The sequence below is a fragment of the Danio aesculapii genome, chromosome 9 (genome assembly GCF_903798145.1).
Source record: "Danio aesculapii chromosome 9, fDanAes4.1, whole genome shotgun sequence".
NCBI lineage: Eukaryota > Metazoa > Chordata > Actinopteri > Cypriniformes > Danionidae > Danio > Danio aesculapii.
In genome coordinates this window covers 45,602,206-45,625,437 of record NC_079443.1, presented here as the reverse complement: position 1 = coordinate 45,625,437, position 23,232 = coordinate 45,602,206, and the positions used below count along the sequence as shown (strand labels likewise).

Sequence of the window (23,232 nt, the reverse complement as noted above, 5' to 3'; positions counted from 1 at the left end):
AATATGCAGTAAGAAAACATAAATGGTGTGCAGGGACTCAAATCTTTGAATAATTTATCTAAATCTGTTTTTTTCAATGATAGGTTTTTTTTTTTTTTTAAATTGTGCAGCAACATGCATTCCAAAGTAATTTATCATATTATATAATGTCTTTATTCTGTAGGAGGATGGATATAATGTAAAGTTATGTTAGACTACATTAAAGGCAGGAGAATAACACTAAATATGCAGTAAGAATACGTAAAATGCTCCACAGGGACTCAAATCTCAATGAAAGTGTTGAGAATTTTAGTTTTTTAATTGCGTTGCAACTTGCATTCCAAAGCAACTTATTATATAGTAGAATTTCTTTAATCTACAATAGGATAACCATATTAACTTACATTAGGTTGCATTAAAGGCAGGAAAATAACACTAAATATGCAGGTACCATATAAATTATTATTATAAAATATATATTTTTAATCTGGAGGAGGATACATACAATATAAAGTTATGTTAGATTGCATTAAAGGCAGGAGAATAACACTAAATATGCAGGAACCATACGTATTATTACATATTATTATAAAATAATATATATATTTTTAATCTGGAGGAGAATACATACAATATAAAGTTATGTTAGATTGCATTAAAGGCAGGAGAATAACACTAAATTTGAGTTTTTTTAATTGTGTTGCAACTTGCATTCAAAATCAACTTATTATATAATATAATGTCTTTAATCTATAGGATATGCATATAAAGATATGTTAGACTGCATTAAATAACACTAAACATGCAGTAAGAAAACATAAATGGTGTGCAGGGACTCAAATCTTTAAATAATTTACATGAATCTGTTTATTTCGATGAAAGTATTGGAATTTTTGTTTTTAAATGTGCTGAAACTTGCATTCCAAAGCAACTTATTATATAATATAATTTCTTTAATGTGGAGGAATAAATCAAACAGTAAATCATACAATTCTTGTTTTTTAGAAAGTAAAAATGTACACAGTTTCCTCTAAGGATTGGCTTAAAAGATAGGGTTGGAGTAGGGTGCTAGAAATATAGTATGAAAATATATATTATTAAATCAATGTAAACCTTTATGGAATGTACCCAAAATCCACAAAAACAAATTTGTGTGTGTGTGTGTGTGTGTGTGTGTGTGTGTGTGTGTGTGTGTGTGTGTGTGTGTGTTCCTTTCCCTAATGCAGTTTTGACCTAGTGTGACTCAAATGTGACAATCTTTCTGGATAATTTCACTTCAACTTATTTTAATCTGAGAACACTAAACTATTATCCTACTACAGTGAAGCATAGTTAGGTTACAATTTTTTGTTACCCGGCAGCACTGTTTTTGTGAACAGATATGTATAAACTTGTCATACAGCATCAAGGACAAAGATGTCAAAGTTAAACAAGTTTTTTTTTTTTTTGCAGTTTCTCCATACATGAAACCCCAAGAACTGGCAGTACTGTGAAGTGTCAAATACATATTGAGACGCAGATGAGGAACATCAGGGTTTGCCAGGCTGTTGCGTCACTCCCTGAATTTACCGCATTTACAGACGACTAAGCAATGAACATAGTCCAAGTTTCCCTTCAGATGCATCAGAATTGCTGGTCCATCATGACAGAATAAAATGATGTGTGATACTTCATGAGCAAATCCATCAATCAATACTCACACACACACACACCACAAAATAACAAAACATTATGGCTACAGAGAACTTGCTCAAATGGTGCCAAAAACATCAAACGTGTTTTTTCCACTTTCTCTCAAAAATGGGCTCAAAACAGATGTTGCTTTTGTTTCCTGGAGGTTAGTGCAGCATAATTTCTAGACTAGGGTTGGGCGATATAAAAAATAAAAATCATCACGTTATCATGTTTCATATCATTCAATATCGATAATTATTGAATATTTTTTTTAACAATCCATTTAGGAATATTAGGTTTTTTAAATTTATTTAACTACTTTATTTTAATTTACCAACATTACTAAGGCTAATTTTTTTTTTTTTTATAATTATTTTTTAGGGGGGGTTTACCTTTAATTTGAATAGGACAGTTAAGGTTACAGACAGGAAAGTATTGGATGCAGAGAGAGGGGAAGGGTCGGCAAAGGACCTCGAGCCGGGAATTGAACTCAGGTCGCCTTGAGCACCATGGTGCTTTATGTCGGCGCACCTAACCACTAGGCTATTGGCGCGGACAGGCAAATAGTTTTAATAGTCAAAAACAAAAATATTTAAACAAAATATCTGATCTCTTAATAATTAAATAAACGTAAGCGTTAAGGAGACTCTTAAACTTGATAAATAAAATGTTACAAAGTGTGTGCAGTGGTAAAGTCCCTGTCTTTGACCATTGCCTGTCTGACTATGATTGTTAATCAAACCTGTATGTGTATCCGCACTCCGTTGTCACCTGACCCCCATGTGGTTACAAATATAAGCATGCATGTGTGTATTTATACATTCATAATTGTGAATTTATATATTCACTGTACACACAAAACAAACTTTTATTTTTGATGTGATTAATCGCTATTAATGTTTGTCCAGCACAGTTTATCATCTAATAAATATTCTTGATTTTCTGTTGTCTTTGTCAAGCATCAACTCTCCCAGACATTTTTATTATACATGCATATATACAGGACCTGGCAATAAACATATTTCTGATCTAGATTTTTCTAATCGCAGAAATCATAGGGTCCTTCAATAGAAGTTTACCCAAAATTTGATGACTTCCATGTTAGTGGAAGGACCTCTCACCTCCTGTATGAGATGCTGCAGGTCTCCATTCCCTCTACTTCTACTCCTCCACTCTGTAGAACTGCAATCCTCAGCCGTCCCGCTCCCGTGACCATCCAGTGACACCTCGTCCTCATCTCTGCTGATTTCCAGAGAAGTGGGTGTCAGGTTTGACTCCATCCTCTCAGAAGAAACATCCCGAGGAGCCTCCATCCCCGGCCGTGGAGGAAGGGTGGGCATAAGGTTGAGGGTGGCCCGGTAAACGCTGGCTCTCTGTGGGGAAGGAGAGCTAGACTCGAGTGTTCGGTTGAATCTGGCAGGACTGGATGCCCTCGATGAACGGCCTGAACTGGGAGTTGCAGCCTCATATGCCAGCTCAGACTGAAGGTACAATTGCTCCTTCAGAAGATCCGTCACCTGTAGATTGGGATTTAAAGTGAGAGTGTAAATTGAGAGTAGGTGATGCTGATGATATGTGATATAAGAGCATGAAACATGAGAATAATCCACTCACCGGCTCCATGGCCCGCAGTGCTGAAGAATTAGACAGGCTTTCCATGCTGTGACCTCTATAAATGCCCTACAATATATACAGTATACAGTCAGAATTATGTATATTTATCTGTATATATTTTCCCCCAGTTTCTGTTTCATGGAAAGAAGTATTTTTTAACACATTTCTAAACATAATAATTTTAATAACTGATTTCTTTTATCTTTGTCATGATGGCAGTAAATAATATTTGACTAAATATTTTTCAAGATGCTACTATTCAGGTTACAGTGACATTTAAAGGCTTAATTAGGTTAGTTAAGGAAGTTAAGGTAATTAGGCAACAATATTATATATATATATATGCAACGCCAGTAAAATGACGCCTCTCAAATCGTTCAGTCATTAAGTTAAATTTAAAAAGGTCTAAAAATAATTACTTCATATTATTAAACAAAATAATTAATAATTTTTGCTCTTAGTTGTAGGTTAAGTGCATCTAGAATTTTGGTTTGGGTCCAGAATTTTCATTTTAGTGCATCCCAAAACAAAATCAAACTACTGTTCAAAAGTTTAGAGTCGGTAAGATTTTAAATACATTTTTATGCTTAGATTTGTATGCTTAGAAGACAAACATACTACTTAATATTTTGTTTAAACTGATACATTTTACTTCATATAAAATGTAAAAAAATTAATAAATAAATAAAAAAAATAATAATAAATAATAATATCAATAATTATATATATAATTATACACACACACACACACACACATACATACATACATACATACATATATACATATATATATATATACACACACACACACACACACACACACACACACACACACACACACACACACACACACACACACACACACACACACACACACACACACACACACACACACACACACACACACACACTTGAAGTCAGAATTATTAGCCCCCCTGAATTATTAGCCTCCCTATTTATTTTTGTCCCCAATTTCTGTTTAACGGAGAAGATTTTTTTTCAACAAATTTCTAAATATAATAGTTTTAATAACTCATTTCTAATAACTGATTTATTTTATCTTTGCCATGATGACAGTAAATAATATTTGACTATATATTTTTCAAGATACTTCTATACAGCTTAAAGTGACATTTAAAGGCTTAACTAGGTTAATTAGGCTAACTAGGCAGGTTAGGGTAATTAGGCAAGTGATTATATAACTACGGTTTGTCCTGTAGACTATCAAAAAAATATATAGCTTAAAGGGGCTAATAATTTTGACCTTAAAATGTTTCATAAAAATTGAAAACTACTTTTATTTTTGCTGAAATAAAACAAATAAGATTTTCTCCAGGAGAAAGAATGTTATCAGACATACTGTGAAAACTTCCTTGCTCTGTTAAACATCATTTGGGAAATATTAAAAAAAGAAAAGAAAAAATTAAAAGGGGGGCTAATAATTCTGATTTCCACTGTGTGTGCGTGTGCGTGTGTGTATGTATGTATGTATATATATATAAACACACAATACAAAGTTATTTTGTTGAATATTTAGCAAAAATTTATATCCGCTTGTGGTTTTAAAAACATCATGCTCACTGGAATTCACATTTATATTTCTAGTCCTCAGACATTATAATAAGAAATAAGAAATATGCTTTGCAGTACCTGCTAACAGATGCATATAGCTGATTTTGTTGAATATATAGCTAACATTTTAACACATTAATATCTGCTTATGGTTTTAAAAACATCATGCTGACTGGAATTTACATTTATATGTCTAGTCCTCAGACATTGTAATAATAAATGGCATCTTTTTGTCGCACCTGCTAATCGACACACACTAAGTATTTTAAGTAGCATAAGTCTATAATAACACAGCATCATTGATAATAAGGCAACTGCAGTAGCATCCACTGACCATGTGGTGTCGGTAGAGGCCAATGTGCTGCGAGCTGCTGCGCATCTGTTCATTGATAGACAGCAGCCGATCCTCCAACTGCAGCTCCAGCTCCTGCAGCTCCTGCCTGACTGCAGTCCGCAGCGTCTGAAGCTGCTCTGCCTCCCGCCTGTAGCATCACAAACAACAATACAACATCACTTAAAGTGCAAGTCACTCACAGTTTGGATTTGATGCCGAAAACCAGTAACTGAACAAAATTAGCAGCCAATAACAATGTGGTGGTCATTATATTTAGTATATTTGTTATGTTTCTCTTTTATATTTTGTATACTTTGTACATTTTTTCTACAGCCATGACACTTTAAATATTTTAGATTTGCTTTTATTTTCTATTGAATAACTTCTAATTCTCCGTAATTTAGATTCTTATTGTTATTAATATATATTACTTTATTGTTATTATGTTAAGGTCACGAGTGGTTGTGTAAGCACTTCACTGCATATACTGTGTATGACTTTTTGAATTTACATTTAAAAAGCAATAAGTAATTGGTATGCTTATTGACATATTTTAGTTGTTTAACGTTTCTTTTTTGCTTCTTGGATATTTAAGTACTCTTACGATGTACAAACATGCAGTGGTTCAGAAAATTAATTTTGAAAATGTTGAAATATTATAAAAATTAAATGTAAATATACATTATAAAACATTATTACAACTTAAAATATTAAAGAATTTATTTTTATTTATTATTTATTAATATTATTATAATGTATTATTTATTTGAATTTTATTCATGGTATTTTCATTTATTATAAATTACGAAATATTATTATAAATTAAATATTAATTGATTTGTTTAATTTTTTTTATTATTATCGTTTTATTTTATGGCATTATTTTTATTATAAATTATGAAATATTATTACAACTTCAAACATTATTTAATTAATTTATTTATTTTTATTTATTTCATTATTTGTCATTTATTTAAATAAAATTTTATTATTTTTAATATTTCTATTTTATTATAAATTATGAAACGTCATTAAAACTTGAAATATTAATTATTTTATTTTTATTTATTATTTAATTTTATTAATGGTATTTTTTATAATGAATTATGAACTATTGTTACAAATAAAAATTTGAATTGATTTATTTAGATTTATTATTGTTTTATTTATTATTACTTATTTCATTTTTAATTATTTATATTTTATTACTTATTGTTTCATTTCATAAATGGTATTTTTATTTTATTATGAATTGTGAAATATCATTACAACTTAAAATATGAATTGATTTATTTTATTACTGTTTTACTTATTTTATAGTAATGTATTATTTTTATTATAAATTATGAAATATGATTACAACTTAAAATATTATTTGATTTATTTTTATTTATGATTTAAATTTATTATTGTTTCATTTATTTATTTTTTTGTATTAATTTTTTCAAAAAATGTATGTAATATTATTACAACTTAAAATATTGATTAATTTGTTTTTATTTATCATTTGACTTTATTTGATTTTGTTTTATTATTTTAATTTGATCATAAATTATTAAATATTACAACTTAAAAAACTGATTGATTTATTTTTATTTATTATTTAAATTTATTATTGTTTTATTCATATAAAATTTTTTGAATTATTTTTTCTTGTAAATTATAAAATATTATTACAACTTAAGATATTGATTGATTTATTCTTATTTATTATTTTATTTTATTTTGTTTTATTATTTTAATTTTATTATTTTAATTTTATCATAAATTATGAAATTTTATTACAACTTAAAATATTAATTGATTTATTTTTATTTATTGTTTTAGTTTAGTTTAAATGTATTCATGTTGTGGCAGAGCTTAATTTCCTGCATTTTATTCCACTCTTCAGTGTCACATGTTTCGTCAGAAATCACTCTAATGTGTTTACAAATCATTAGCCTCTATGATTTGTTTGCACATTTTAGGGCTCTTTGTTAGGTGATTCATTTATTGCAACATCCGGCATCTTTCTGCAGATTTTGTACAGGCATTCAGTGTAAAAAGAAATTAAAGTAAAACAGTATTATTATGAAACAAAAAGTAAATAAAATAAACTGTGATGGATAGTAAAGCCATTCATACATTTTAATACATTTTTGCCAAAACTCACTGTGGCCCCCTGCTGGTCCTCAGACCGCATTTTTAAAAATCCCCAATGCATGCTACAAGCAGTAGTTTTTGTCTTTTCAGACCAGAATATCTCAATAGTTATGTTTACCTCCAAAGATGCAAATTAGACCTATATGAAAAACTGGAATTTAGCATGAAACATTTGCAAATAAAGTACCGTTTCCATCCAATGTGACAAAAATAACAAAATCTTCACTTCCCACTAAACTAGCGCCAAAAACCAAAAAGGAGAAGCCACTGTGGGCCTTTTTCTTACATAATAAATTACTTTCACCTCAGAAGATGAAATGCAATGAACATGCGGTGGCTTTTGGAGGTGTGAGATGCTTCTGTGGGAGTTGCGGTTCTGCAGGTAATAACACTGAACCACTTTGATGACAGACTTTGGCTAATGGACTTTAGAATGAACCAAAACAACATGTAAAATATATTACAATGTGGTCGGTCTGCTGATTTGTCCTTTAATGCTTTCCCATATTTGTTATCATATGTTAAAACTAAATCAGATGACTTTTTTGATGTGCATACTGGAATATATTTGTTAATCTGTTTCCATTATAGTTTATGCAGTTTTATTTCTCAAACTTGGGGAAATATATTTTTTATGTCATTTTCAAAATGCCTTTTTCCATTAATAACTCTTTCATGCAATAATTCAAAATGTGCATAAAACAGTTGAATGAAAACAGCTAATAGAGGTGTGACTAGGGCTGCTCAATTATTGAAAAAAATCATAATCACGATTATTTTGGTCTGATAGTAAGCATGATTATTCAAAACGATTAAAGTTGAAGTCAAAATCATTAGCCCTCCAGTGAATTATTATTTATTTATTATTATAATTTTTTTATATATATTTCCCAAATGATGTTTAACAGATTCAGGAATTTTTCACAGTATTTCCTATAATATTTTTTCTTCTGGAGAAAATCGTATTTGTTTTATTTCGCCTAGAATAAAAGCATGTTGAAATATTTTGAAACCTATTTTAAGGTCAATATTATTAGCCCCCTTTTAGCACAAGTTTTAGCTACTTGTACATTAAGGTAGCTCTCAGAAAAAACAAAACACCCGCGAAGACACTCGACACAGATAAACATAAAAAGCCTACTGCCAGCTAACGTTTCGGAAGTGTTGCAGACCAATACAAACAGCGCTCAAGTATAAATGCACGACTACGTGCAAGGCAGGCACTATGGATCAAGGCGATCCCTCTATGCAGAAGTATAAATCAGCCTTACGAGAAAGTGCTGCAGCCGGCAGATATCCATATTGTAGGATCACATAATCCAGATACCAAAACACTCCAAACACTCACTTTCCAGTCAAATGTTTTTAAAAAAAAAGTGTTCGGTACACACACATACCGAACAGTGACTAGATAATGACTAGTTACTTTATGTGAGATTTGGGCAAATGAGCTGGAGGCTGAATCCTTAACCCGGTTGTTCCTAGTGATTGTGAAAACTATGAGCTTCTGACCTCTCTTCTGGGCTGAGATGCTGATAGACCAAAGACTGCTGTCTCATGAGGGCCAGTTCAAGATCCATCATCTGAGTCCGGAAGACATTCAGACTCCTGCGCCGCATCTGGAGCTCCTGCAGTCGGCAGGGACATAAATACCAGATTACCAATCATCCATAAAAACTCTTGCACAACCTACATGCTCATCTGTGTTTTGTAAGAGTCTCTTACTGATGCAACTCAGAGTTATGAAAATCAAGCTAGCATGTGACTGCTTCCTCTTTGGGAAATGATGTACCTCGTAAAGCGGTTGGACGGAGCGCGGTGTGCTGATCCTGTCCATGGGTGTGTCTCCTCCATGCACGGATGAGCTCTGCCAACAAAAACCACAGATCAGTTATGACTTATGAGTCACACAGGAAAAGCATGTCTAAACCGAGCACAGGATAATGCTGCATGCTGACTCGGCTGATTATTTGCATTGAGGGAGGAATTCACAAGAAACCGGATCACGCTTCCTTGTTCTGTTTTATGCACTGACAAAACAGTTATTACAATTTAAGGGCTATAGATAGTTGAAGTTAATATTATTAGGCCTCCTGTGAAATTTCCAAATATTTTTCCAGTTTTGATCAATCACTTTTTAAAAACATACTAGTTTTAATAGCTAATTTGCAATAACTGATTCATTTAGTCTTTGCCATGATGAGAGTACATAATAGTTTTCTTGTTATTTTGCGAGGTACTAGTTTTCACCTCAAAGTGGGTAGGTTAACTAGGTTAATTAGGTTAACTAGACATGTTAAGAAAGTCATTGGACAACAGTGGTTTGTTCTGTAGTTAAATCAACCAAAAAAAAATTAAGAGGGCGAATAATATTGACCTTAAAAGGTTTTAAAAAAAAATTTAAATTGATTTTATTCCAGCCAAACTGAAAATAAATAAGAAATATTTTTTTTCTCCAAAACAAAAAAACATATCTAATAGGAAATACTGTGAAAGTTTCATTGTGGTGTTAAACATCACTTGAGAAATATTTGAAAAGACAAAAAAATTCCCAGGAGGTCTAATCATTTTGCATTTAACTGTGTAAAATCATTCATTTTCTTTTCAGCTTAGACAAAGTCCCTTATTAGTCCCTTTATTAATCAGGGGTCGCCACCGCGGAATGAACTGCCAACTTATCCAGCATATACCAGGTGGACCATGCAACATTTTTTGATGTTTGAGCTTTCAAACCCTTATTGGTGTCTTTTTGTATTGTTCAGATGTCTTATATTTCAGCAACAATTAACAAATTTAACACTGGAAAGCTGTAAAACACAAGATACAAAAACGCACTGAAAATTGGTATTATTTATTTATTTTTAATGATGTACTGTTATCATTTGAATTTATGTAATTTATTTACATATTTATTTTCATATTTTTAACTATTTGTCTTTTCACTTTTTATTTTTATTTATTTATTTATTTTTATTTATTTATTAAGTATTTTGTTCTATAGTTCAAACACAACCCAATAAATATATTTTGGGAAAAAAACAACAACAAAAAAAAGTTATCCAGCAAATGTTTTACAGCAGATGCCCTTCCAGCCGCAACACAACCCTGGGAAACACCTATACACTTTTGCATTCACACACATACACTACGGACAATTTAGCTTAACCTATAGTGCATGTCTTTGGACTGTGAGGGAAACCGGAGCACCTGAAGGAAACTCACGCCAACACGGGGAGAACATGTAAACTCCACACAGAAATGCCAACTGATCCAGTCGGGGCTTGAACCAGCGACCTTCTTGCTGTGAGGCGATCGTGCTACCCAATGCGCCACCGTGACATCCCAACTGAATACTTCTATAGTCCCTTTTAACTATTCTATTGTAAGAAGTATACAATCGTTACTAGTAACAAATTACAAATAGACTTTTAATCTATTTTATACAACAGTTCTGTCTGGTTCTCAAATCTGATTGGCTGATAGCCATGCGATATTCCCGTAATAACAGCGCTCTACAGCCTCTTCACCCTTCTGTATTACTCCGCCCATGAGTGGCAGCAAATCAATAGACACACTACAGTTTGACAAATATTGCTGCTGTTTGACAACAATGTACTTTTGAAGATTTTCAGGAAAGAATGTAATTGTTTAGATTGCAACTATGTCGTTTATTTATTAGGATAGTGCCTATTTTAAATATTTATAATTTCAGAGATTCAGCACGTTGACATCCATCAGCCTGCCATATTGAACAGAGCAAAAATGGTTGACGTTCTGCCACAAGATGGCGCCAGAGACCACAAGTTCTTAGAGGTGAAAACTCAGCCTAATTTCAAACTACAGCTGATCAAATTATTACAAAAATAGTGACTTTCTAAGTCAATCTCTCTCTTTTGTATGTTGTAGTGCCGTATTTATACCATAGTAATCTGGTAGTGTTTGCTTTGCTTTGGCTTCTTCGGGCGTTTATTATTGTGATCTCCTGAATGCAAAAGAGAAATACTAGGAAATCTCTGTAGACTGATGGCATTTCATGCTGTTCAGCCTGATAATCTTAAAATGTCAGCCAAATCTCCTGTTTTGTCATCACTTTAGAGATTATTCAAACACTAGCTCTAAAGTGAAGTTGGTGAAGTAGCAATGGTTCCTGCTGTTCTGACGTGAATTGCAGATGTGAATGAATGGCGGAAGTAGTTCCTCAAAACAAAAAAAAATGATTTTTAGACTCTCCATGTTTGATTTTCTTTTTTTATAAACACGATTATGCCGTCGAACTGTTGTATAAACGCGATATCACACTCGTAGCAGTGCGATATGGCTGTATATTGTCACTGGTGGGACACTAAGGCACGAGGCTGTGCACGCCTCCCACCAGTGCCGATATATAGCCATATCGCACTGGTACTTGTGTGATATTGCTCATATATTCTATTCTATTCAGTTTGACTAGTGTAAATCCCAAACTAAGCATCATATTTTTATATAACAGTAGTTAACTGCTATTATTGTATATACAATTTACTAGTAGTTCTTGCAAAATAGTTATCAACGAAGATATTGTTACATACCGGTTTTTATCATTAAATACTAGCACTTAATCACTAGTACACACTATGGTCCACCATTTTTGAATAATGGAATGCAATACATGTGCTAAATTTATGATTGTATATTTTATTTTAAAGATATATGCATAACTTAAAGTATTGGAATTTTCTTATGAACAAAACAAATATTATAAAAATATCTTTACAATGTATAATTATTGAAATAAAAACAAAACACTGCACACTGATTATTGTAAAAATAAACAACATTTTTTTTCAATAGCAATATTAATTTTCATGATTAAATGATCATGTTTACTAAGCAGTGTTTGCAATTTGTGCCTAACAACATTCCTTCTCACCTTCTTGTCTCGACTTGTTTGAGACGCTATCGTTTGTAAACAACATGAAACAGCCCAGCCCACACAAATATGTCAACTCAACTCAACAACAGTAAGTCAAACAGTGCAAACAACAATGCCTTAGTAACAGTTACTAATAAGGGCATGCCAGAAATAGCCTCATTAATAACCACGATTATTATAGCCTGAGGTAATTTGGAGAGTCATAAAAATATCAACAGATCACATATATAGTATATTATTTCTGACAGCTCTCACCTGACCAAGGTTCTGCATTGTCCCACGAATGTCATGTAGAACCCTCCTGAGCTGCATCTCTGTGCTGCCCATAGCAGGGGTAGGGGCAGGAGGCGTCCCTAAAGAGAAAGGGTAGGGGGGTGATGGATAATACGGATGGCTGTAAACGGCGCCAGGGTGATGAGGTGAACCATTGTATCCCAGACTGTAGGGGGCACTGTGGGATTGCGCAAGAGGGACATGCGTTGGGTATGGGTTTCCTTGCATATTCAATGATGGGTCATAGGGAGTTTCTTGAGGAACGTTATTAGGTGGATAGAATGGGTTGTAGGAAGCACTGTGTGGGTGAGCATAATGCATATTGTTCTGAGGTGTAAAGTGTGCCCCCTGTGGTGGAACAAACATGTTGCTGTGAAGCGGTGGAGGACAAGGTGAGTTCTGGTACTGTGGGAAGGGAGGCCTAGCTGGACATGAGGAGTTGTAGGACCCTCCGTGTTGCGGAGAGTAGAAAGACCCATGATGATGAGGAAAGTGGGATGGTGCTGGAAAATGAGAAAGGTTTGGGACACTAGCGCTCCAGTTTGTACCTTCGCCTAAAGGCCTGTGCGGCCAGTCACCAGGAACGCTATAAAGCGAGGTGGAGGAACGAGCCAGATGTTGAGGTATGTTGAGAGGGCGTGGTGGAGGTGGTGGTGAAGTTCCTCTGTTCATCCTTGATCCAGAGTTCGAGAGTGCAGATTGCACACCAGCACAATCCACTTCATCCTCCTCCAAGATGGAGTCTACTTCTTCTCGGTCACTGCAATTGTCTTCCTCGTAGCGGTATGTGTATGATGGCGGGGTACAGTGCTTCACTGAACCTTTTCCAAGCTGAATGCGCATGGAGGTGACCACACGAGCTGGGCTGAGAGAAGATAAGGGGAGGGAGCTGGATCTCCTTAAAGGATTCCTCTCCAAGCTTTCCCTCAGCAGGCCCCGATCCCTCACCCACACTCGGCCAGGACGTTCTTCCTCCATTGAGGATGATCTTTGATGGCCTGTGTGGAGTGCCATGGACCTCCTTTGAGTCGTATGATGGCACTGCTTAAGATCTGAAGACTCTGGAAGCTCTGAGGAGGAGTCTTGCGAAAGTAGATCTCCAAGAGACTTCTCATTTATGTCCAAACTAGGTTGGTTGCCCTCATGAGCTACTTTCAGTATGGAGTTCGCTGTATGATCTACCATCATGTTTGTATTTCTTTCTTGAGAGTCTATGGTGGAAACGGACTCAATGACAGATGCCCTATCAGAGTCAGGAGAAAGGAGCAGTCCATTGGTGCTAATTTCATCCAAATTTGGATTGGGAATTTGGAGGTTGGGGATGTCATGGACTTCTCGATTGGTTGCAGATTGGGTAGTTGTGCTTCTGTAGGGTTGAGGATGAACTTCCTCACTTGGGAACCTGTCAAACTTGGGGTGTTCCAATGCTATGGGTGTGCTGACTTCAGCATGCGATGTTACTGTGGTTTCACTGTCACAGCTGTCAGAGCTCTCTTGTACCTAATAAAAAACAAAAATAAAAAAATCAAGAGAGAAGTTTCACTTCTATTATCCAATAAAGACTGGCTCTTAAAGAGATAGTTCAACCAAAAATGATATCTAGCATTATTTACTTTCCCTTAACTTGTTCTTTCTACAATTGAACACTTAAACAATCGAAATATGTTGGTAGCTGACACTCATTGACTTTCATGTTATTTTTTTTCCTACTATGGAGGTCGATAAATGCCAGCAACCAACATTCTTCAAAATATCTTCTTTTGTGTTCAACAGAAGAAAGAACATCATAAAGGTGTAAAATAAATATGAGGGGGGAGTAAATGAGGTCATTTTATTTTTGGGCCATTCCATTTAACCTCTTGGCACCCAGATATTTGATTTTGTCCTAATTTATGTTTCATATTTATATTGAATTTCTCGTGGAACATGTTAAAACTTTAACTTAAGGTGGAATTTAAAGACCACATGTTCAATATTTAGAGCTTTTTTTGTTGAACTAATATACGTTTAATGGAATTGGTGATTTGTGTGCCAAAATAAATGGGCAAATAAAGTATGAAACACATACACATATATAATAATACACAATAATAATAATTTGAAAATACTATTCATTATGTTTATTAACAGTTAAATAAGTTTTGAAGAATCTTTCATATTTTGATGATATCAGTACACACTAATTTCAAAAATCTTTTTTGGCTGGGTCCAAGGAGGATTAGACTTTGTATTCACGCACTGCAAAAAGTCCAGATGGTTATGCCCGCACTCACGTACCTTCAGGTGATTACCCGAACCGTCTGTGGATGGATCCTCAGCAAACCCGCTGCTGTCAGACTGCTGGCTGGCTGTCCTTAATAACCGCTCTGCAGGGAGAAACACATGAACACCAAAACTGAGTGCTTTGACTAATTTCCCAGCGGTAAAATACCCCAGGACAGTTTCAGAAATGAATGCTTATGAGTTTTTAAATTATATCACATGATTTAGATTGAGGTTGAAATTGTAAAATAAATCAAAAGCTATTTTTCTGTTGTTCCATAAGTGTGTAACGAATTAATTTCAATTTAAGATAAGCTTTGGTGGTATAAAGTTGCCACAAAAGAATTTTGGCTCAAACAATGGACTATAAAATGTAACTTGGACCCATTTACACTCACTGGCCCCTTTATTAGGTACACCTTACTGGTACAAGGGTTGGACCCCTTTTTCTTTCAGACCTGCCTTAATCCTTCGCGGCATAGATTCAACAAGGTACTGGAAATATTCCTCAGAGATTTTGGTCCATATTGACATTGGCAGATTTGTCAGCTGCACATCCATGATACGAATCTCCAGTTTCACCACATCCCAAAGGTGCTCTATTGGATTGAGGAGCTGGTGACTGTGGAGGCCATTTGAGTCCAGTAAACCAACCATCAAGTTCAAGAAATCAGTCTGAGATGATTCGAGCTTTATGACACTATGGTCATAAAGGGATGGACATGGTCAGCAACAATACTCAGGTAGGCTGGGGCGTTGACACAATGCTCAATTGGCACTAATGGGCCCAAAGTGTGCCAAGAAAATATCCCCCACACCATTACACCACCACCACCAGCCTGAGCTGTTGATAGAAGGCAGGATTGATCTATACTTTCATGTTGTTGATGCCAAATTCTGACCCTACCATCTGAATGTCGCAGCAGAAATCGAGACTCATCAGAACAGGCAACGTTTTTCCAATCTTCTATTGTCCAATTTTGGTGAACCTGTCTGAATTGTAGCCTCAGTTTCCTGTTCTTAGCTGACAGGAGTGGCACCCGGTGTGGTCTTCTGCTGCTGTAGCCCATCTGCCTCAAGGTTGGTTGTGTTGTGCGTTCAAAGATGCTCTTCTGCATACCTCAGTTATAACGAGTGGTTATTTGAGTTACCGTTTCATTTCTATCAGCTCGATCCAGTCTGGCCATTCTCCTCTGACCTCTGGCAACAACAAGGAATTTCTGGCCACAGAACTGTTGCTCGCTGGATATTTTCTCTTTTTCGGAACATTCTCTATAAACCCTAAAAATGATTGTGTGTGAAAATCCCAGTAGATCAGCAGTTTCTGAAATACTCAGACCAGCCCGTCTGGCCTCAACAACCATGCGTTCAAAGTCACTTAAATCACCTTTCTTCCCCATTCTGATGATCTGTTTGAACTGCAGCAGATTGTCTTGACCTTGTCTACATGCCAAAATGCATTAAGTTGCTGCCTTGTGATTGGCTGATTAGAAATTTGCGTTAACGAGCAGTTGGAAAGGTGTACCTAATAAAGTGGCCACTGTACATATATGTAGCGTATCACAAACAAGAAAAAATAACCACATGAAAACATGCATTAAATAGACATCTATGTGATGCATGTCTGCAATCATGATTATAGTGAAACCCTTTCACAATTAATTCCATTAAACAATCATAATCATTTTACATTTATGAGTTGACTATGTACCTACAAGACATTACTGTTGCAGAAATAGTTTTGTTTTCATTGATAATACTAGTCAGATATAATAGTTTGCATTAGCCCTTTAAAAAAATGCACAAACAAAAACAGTTCCTTGGTTAAAAACATAATTTCCATTCCTGTTCTACCTACTGTACATAAACAGTGAATGTCTCCTGAAATCAACCACATGAGGGCAGACTTGATACACACTTCCATCTAAACTACGCTTCAGCATTTTAGGGCTGGGCCAAAACACAGCATGATAAAACACATCACAGTCATGCGTGTTTGAATAACACATTTTCTCCTCTGTGTTTTTCTTAGGGAAATACAACCTGATCTGATCTGCACGGTCGCTGCGTTCTCAGGAGGAAATTTGTCAGAAAATATTCTTATCTTAACTCAAATCAAACGCTTTGACTAAAACAGCAATCCAAATTCGACTGATTGTGACGTTATAAACAACAACATAGCCAAACTAAACTGCTATAACTGCTGCAAACAGGTTTCATTTACATCATATTTATTAGCTTACTTCCAAATTGCATGTATAGTTTCATTTTTAAAACTATTTAAAGCATTGTTGATGTTCAAAACTTTATATTTAGACCAATCACATAACTTTATATGTTATAATGTATCCAAATGCATTCATGCGCCATATGAGTGCTCCATTACAAGATATTTATTTTGAGCACTTTTCATACAGCCTTTGACACAAATAGAGTTTCTTTGTACGGTGACTGATAACAGCAGTAAATTTACACTTACCGCTGTCAGATCGAGACATGCCGCCTGGACCAGGAAGAGTTTCATCCTCATTACTCTGCAACTGCAAACAAAAACAAAAACAGAAAAGATCACATGTGAGGGTTGCATGAGTTTAAGTTACTTCAGATATGCCGCTTGTGTAAAAATTGCATTCAGACCAAGGGCTACCTCTTAAAATGACCTGGTAAAAGAAGAGTGTGGTTGGACAAACAGACGGTCACACCCTAAACTCACACCATTGGTGGAGTTGAAGTTATCAAGCCTTGTCGAGATGCTCAAACAAACAGAGCAGCAATAGACAGTCGAGTTATAAATGGTTTGCATGTTACCGCTTCAGCATTTCACATTTAAATTCACCCAAATTGAACAGTGTCCTCATTTACTCAGCCTGCATGACTTTTGATCTTCTGCAGAACACACATACACACTTGTTCTTATATCCTAATGGGCACACTCATAGATATACAGTAATGTTGTTTCTACTGTACAGAGTGTAAATATTTTATCCCCTTACAGTAACCCTACCCCTAAACTCAACCCTCATAAGAAACAATCTGCATTGTTACGTCTTTAAAATACAGTGTTTTGTATGATTTATAAGCATGTTCACCTGTGGAAACCTAAACTGACACAAGTCTCCATGTATGCATTCAGGTTTAACTCCCCATCGACTGAGGAATATACACATGCACACACAAACAATATATGAAGAGTTCAGACCGAAAAGCCAACTGAAATGTTCTAAAATGAGCAGTTTTCTCAGCCTCCTATGTTATTATTCAATTTGATCACTTTAAAGGCAACAAAAAGAACATATCCATCACCATGAATGGGAAATTGCTGAACATACACACAGAAATTTGAGAGGAAGGAAGAAAAATATCAGACAGCATTTAGAGTTTTTTGTATCTGAACTCTTGGTAGTCACTTTCGACCAATCAGCTTTCATACATTTACATTCACTCTCATTGGTCGGTGATTATCGTTTTGATTGCAGTGGGGGGTTCTTGTTTGGTTATGGAAGTGTTTGTTTTTGGTTCTTTCAAATATCAACATCATTTGGCAAAATTTGCTTTAGGGCATCTTCAGTCAACGATAATCATGCAATGTTTCCTGCAGCTGCTATAGTAATAAATAAAAAAACAAAAAAAAAAACAAACAAACAAAAAAAACAATAATAAATAGAGATAAATGAATAAGTAACTTTTTCCAGGAAGTGATGCTTCCTGCAGCTGCTATGGCAAAAAAAAAAGATAATAGTAAATAAAGATTTTTAAAAAATAATAATAATAACAATACCACTGTTAACGGCAAATTAAATGTAATTATAATTATCTGTATTATTATTATTATTAATAATAATAATAATAATAATAATAATACAGATAATAATATGTTTTTAATTAATCAAGTTTTTTATTGTACATCAGAAATAATTATTTATTACATCTAAATTTATATAACAACAACAATAATAATAGTAATATAAATTTGTGTATAATAAATAATTATATTTATTAATTATATTCAATAAAACAGTAATAATTACATAAACAATTCATTATTATTATTATTATTATTATTATTATTATTAATACTAACAACAATAACAATAATAATATATTTAATACTATAATTATCATAATTACTTTTATTATCAACTATGTTGTTGCTTGGAGTTATGAACAGAATCGGCTCAGATCATTTAACTGTTCACTTAAACTGCAGGCTATTAAACTGTTACTTTGTTATAGTGACTTAAAATGTTTAATTCCATTAAATGCTATAATGAAAATTTTCGTTTGTCAAAAACTGCTAACTTCATCTTTGAACTTAAGTTTTCCAGGCCATGCTGTAGAGTCATACTTAATCTCATGATAGACATTAGCTGGACTTCCATCACCCTGCGTTAATGCACATTTTGAAGTATCGCATGGGAAACAAGTGACGGAAATAACATTATTTGAATGAAAATCCCTTAATTTGCAAAAAAACGTTTTGTTGCTCGCTTGAGAAGGTTTAGGTCTTGTTCTGAAAAAGTCTTAAATGTGAATAATGGGAGATGGAGATGCATTTGCCGAATAAACTCTGATGCAGCAAACATTACACCCATGTGACCAATCAGTTGTCTCTATTATGCTGGCCTTGGTAATTGTTGGTGGCTAGGTTACTAATACAACAGTCAGCCACTCTAAAAACTTGATGTAAAGGCACCTAATGCACATTTGGGATTTTTTCCTTCTTTGCAAACTTTGAAAAGATTAATTTCCCGTTATGATGGAAACCCGGCTATACTCTGAGTATCACTGCTGAACATTATGATCCAGTAGCCATGATTCAAAGGCTCAACCATAATCCCAGAACATCCTCCAGGCGCTCCATGTTCCCTACTTATTTTTAGCTTTTTATGTCAAGACCCTTGCTGTTTTTACAACAAAACACACACACACACACACAAACACACACACACACACACACACACACAAACACAAACACATGCACACAAAAAATAAAAATACAATTTTGGAGAAGTTTAGATGGCTGTCAGCATGAGAACCGGACAAGGAGATGCTGGGAGGATTGTTTTGGTGAAATGAATGCTAAAGAAAACCTCCTCCATTTCATAGGAGTATCCATATGTAACAAATATAATATAATTATCTATAATAGTATTAAATAGGTACAATATAATTAGTAAAGTGCACATAATATATAGGGCTGGGCCAATATATAATATAATATAATATAATATAATATAATATAATATAATATAATATAATATAATATAATATAATATAATATAATATAATATAATATAATATAATATAATATAATATAATCATTTTATATTATAATAGGAGTAGTAGTAGCTAACATAATATTATTCGGTTTCACTTTATATTAAGTGGCCTTAACTAATATGTACTTACACTGAAGTTAATAATTTGTTACAAGTTTTTGCACTGTACTTATGCTTGATTAAATACTTGCAAGTAATTATTTCTGTAATTACATTTAGAATTACACTGTTGACCCTCCCTTACACATCAACCCACTCTTAAACCTACCATTACCACCAACCTGTCCCTAATCCTACCCGCATCCCACCTCAAGAGCACCAGACGTATTCTGCAATACATTATCAACACATTGAGTACATTGTGTTTATATTTTGATGTAAGTAAATAGTAGCCCACTTAATATAATTAAGACCACTTAATATAAAGGGGGATTTAAAATTCTAATATTGGCGAAGGGAAATGTACCACCATCTGAAAGGAAACTCAATATGTCTTAAATATAACATAATTATTATAATTATAATAATATAATGTGATATAAGAATCATGTAAATGCACATAATATAATATAATATAATATAATATAATATAATAGTAGCAGTAGTAGCTATAATAACAGTTTGAATGCTCAATATTATGAATTAACAATAACCATTTGATTGTAATAATATAATCCTAATATTATGAATTAACAATAACCATTTGATTGTAATAATATAATCCTAATATTATGAATTAACAATAACCATTTGATTGTAATAATATAATCCTAATATTATGAATTAACAATAACCATTTGATTGTAATAATATAATCCTAATATTAAAAGTATTTAGTGAGGATTGTTTTGGTGAAGGGAACTGTACCTCCATCTCAAAGGAGTCTCAATATGTCTTGAATATAACATAATCATTATAAATATAATCATATAATATAATGTGATATAAGAATCATATAAAATGCATAATTTTATAAATAATATATTATTATATTATATTAATATGGTTTATAAATGATAAATTTATAAAAACAATTGTCAAAAATTGTCAAAAATCAAAACAGTTGTTGAAGTTAATATTGGATTTTGTATAATATAATATAATATAATATAATATAATATATATATATATATATATATATATATATATATATATATATATATATATATATATATATATATATATATATATATATATAAATATATATATATATATATATATATATATATATATATATATAAATTTGTATACAACAAATAATTATTTCTGATGTACAATAAAATCCAGACTGTAATTATTATATGAAATATTTAATAATAATAAAAAATAAAATAATAATAATAATAACAAATATTATTAATATTATTATTATTATTGTTCTTGTTAGAAGTAGTAATACTAGTAATATAATATAATATAATATAATATAATATAATATAATATAATATAATATAATAGTAGCAGTATAATAACACTATAATAACAGTTTGAATGCTCAATATTATGAATAAACAATAACCATTTGATAGTATGAAATTATTATTATGATTGTATTATTATGATTGTATTATTATTATTATTATTATTATTGTTGTTGTTAGAAGTAGTATTACTAGTAGTAGAAGTAGCAGTGTGAATTCACAATATTACTATGTATAAACTAAACTAAAATGAAATGAAATGAAATTAAATGAAATTAAATAAAATTAAATTAAGATAGTAGGAGTAGTTGTAATATCAGCATGACTGCTCAATATTATTTTGAATGAACAAAGAAGTACATGTTATTAATAACATTAAGCCACATTAATAATAGACAATAGATCACTGTCGGTTGTTTTGGCGAAGTGAACTGTACCTCCTCCATCTCGAAGGAGTCTCTGGGCTGGCAAAGCAGGTGGGCGATGTGTGGATTTGGCAGCAAGCCAGACGGCTCTTTATCCGGGGTGGACGTGATGGCATCATGGCACCCATTTACCTTCAATTCGGCAGTCTCGTTCTCTTCAGACGCCTGACTGATGCTCACTAGGACCGGAGACAGAGGCAGGTCTGTGGACTCGCCATTGGTCAACGTAAAGTCTGCGCTGATCGAAGCATCAGAGATATTCTGCTGAGCCTCTTCTGTCACGGTCGCCAAAGATGAATCTTTTTTCTTTGAGCTCTTCTGTTGCGTTTTGTGGTCTGTATCCATCGGGACGTCCCGCATGTTGGAGTTCTCATTTTTAGGCTGTTTGGTTTCTCCATCCGAGATGGAGGCCAGCAGGTTCTGCTTTGTAAAGTTGCGCTTGAGAATTTTAGCAAAGTTTCCAGCAGAGTTGCTCTTTTTTAGCGTATTAGGCACTTTGGTCTCCATGTCGCCGTTGCCGATTTTCTCTGTGGGTTTTCCAGATACATGGGAATAGATATCGGAGAGGACGTTCGCCACTGTAGCCAGGACTTCTGTCTGACGGAAACGACCTGTGGGGGATGAAGGAGAAATATTTAGAACTTATGATTCAGTGGTAATAATTAAATGTAAATTATGGATTCTTTGGATAAATAATATTTATTTATTAGAAGTAAATAAATAAATATTTGTGTACATTCATAAATAAATACATGTACATTAATAAATAAACGTGTATTAAAAATGTACATTATTAAATAAATAAATAAATAATCCTCATCCAAAGAATAACAATGTAAATAATAAATAAATATTTGTGTACATTAATAAAGAATAAATGTACATCAATAAATAAGTGCATTAAAAATGTACATAAATAAATAAAATAATTAATACATAATCATTATCCAAATAATAACAGTGTAATAATAATAAATAAATGAATAAATAAATAAACAAACATTATCCAAATAATAACAGTGTAATAATAATAAATAAATGAATAAATAAATAAATAAACAAACATTATCCAAATAATAACAGTGTAATAATAATAAATAAATGAATAAATAAATAAATAAACAAACATTATCCAAATAATAACAGTGTAATAATAAATAAATAAATAAATAAATAAGTAAATAAAAAAACAAACATTATCCAAATAATAACAGTGTAATAATAATAATAATAAATAAATAAATAAATAAATAAATGTGTACATTAATAAATAAATGTGTACATTAATAAATAAATGTGTACATTAATAAATAAATGTGTACTAAAAATGTACAGTAATAAATAA

General features: G+C 32.8%; 1 protein-coding gene across 3 annotated transcripts in view; it reads right to left on the bottom strand.

Annotated features, from left to right (window-relative positions):
* Nucleotides 1-23,232, bottom strand: part of itprid2 (ITPR interacting domain containing 2) — a 103,441-nt gene that overhangs the window by 4,562 nt on the left and 75,647 nt on the right. For all 3 annotated transcript variants that reach the window (XM_056465847.1, XM_056465848.1, XM_056465849.1), the window contains 9 exons: nucleotides 21,900-22,498; nucleotides 17,242-17,302; nucleotides 14,778-14,866; nucleotides 12,483-14,000; nucleotides 9,108-9,182; nucleotides 8,828-8,943; nucleotides 5,174-5,321; nucleotides 3,268-3,333; nucleotides 2,775-3,170 (listed from right to left, as the gene is read on the bottom strand). In XM_056465847.1, the coding sequence (XP_056321822.1) occupies nucleotides 2,775-3,170; nucleotides 3,268-3,333; nucleotides 5,174-5,321; nucleotides 8,828-8,943; nucleotides 9,108-9,182; nucleotides 12,483-14,000; nucleotides 14,778-14,866; nucleotides 17,242-17,302; nucleotides 21,900-22,498 (3,068 nt within the window). The remainder of the gene's footprint in view (nucleotides 1-2,774; nucleotides 3,171-3,267; nucleotides 3,334-5,173; nucleotides 5,322-8,827; nucleotides 8,944-9,107; nucleotides 9,183-12,482; nucleotides 14,001-14,777; nucleotides 14,867-17,241; nucleotides 17,303-21,899; nucleotides 22,499-23,232) is intronic.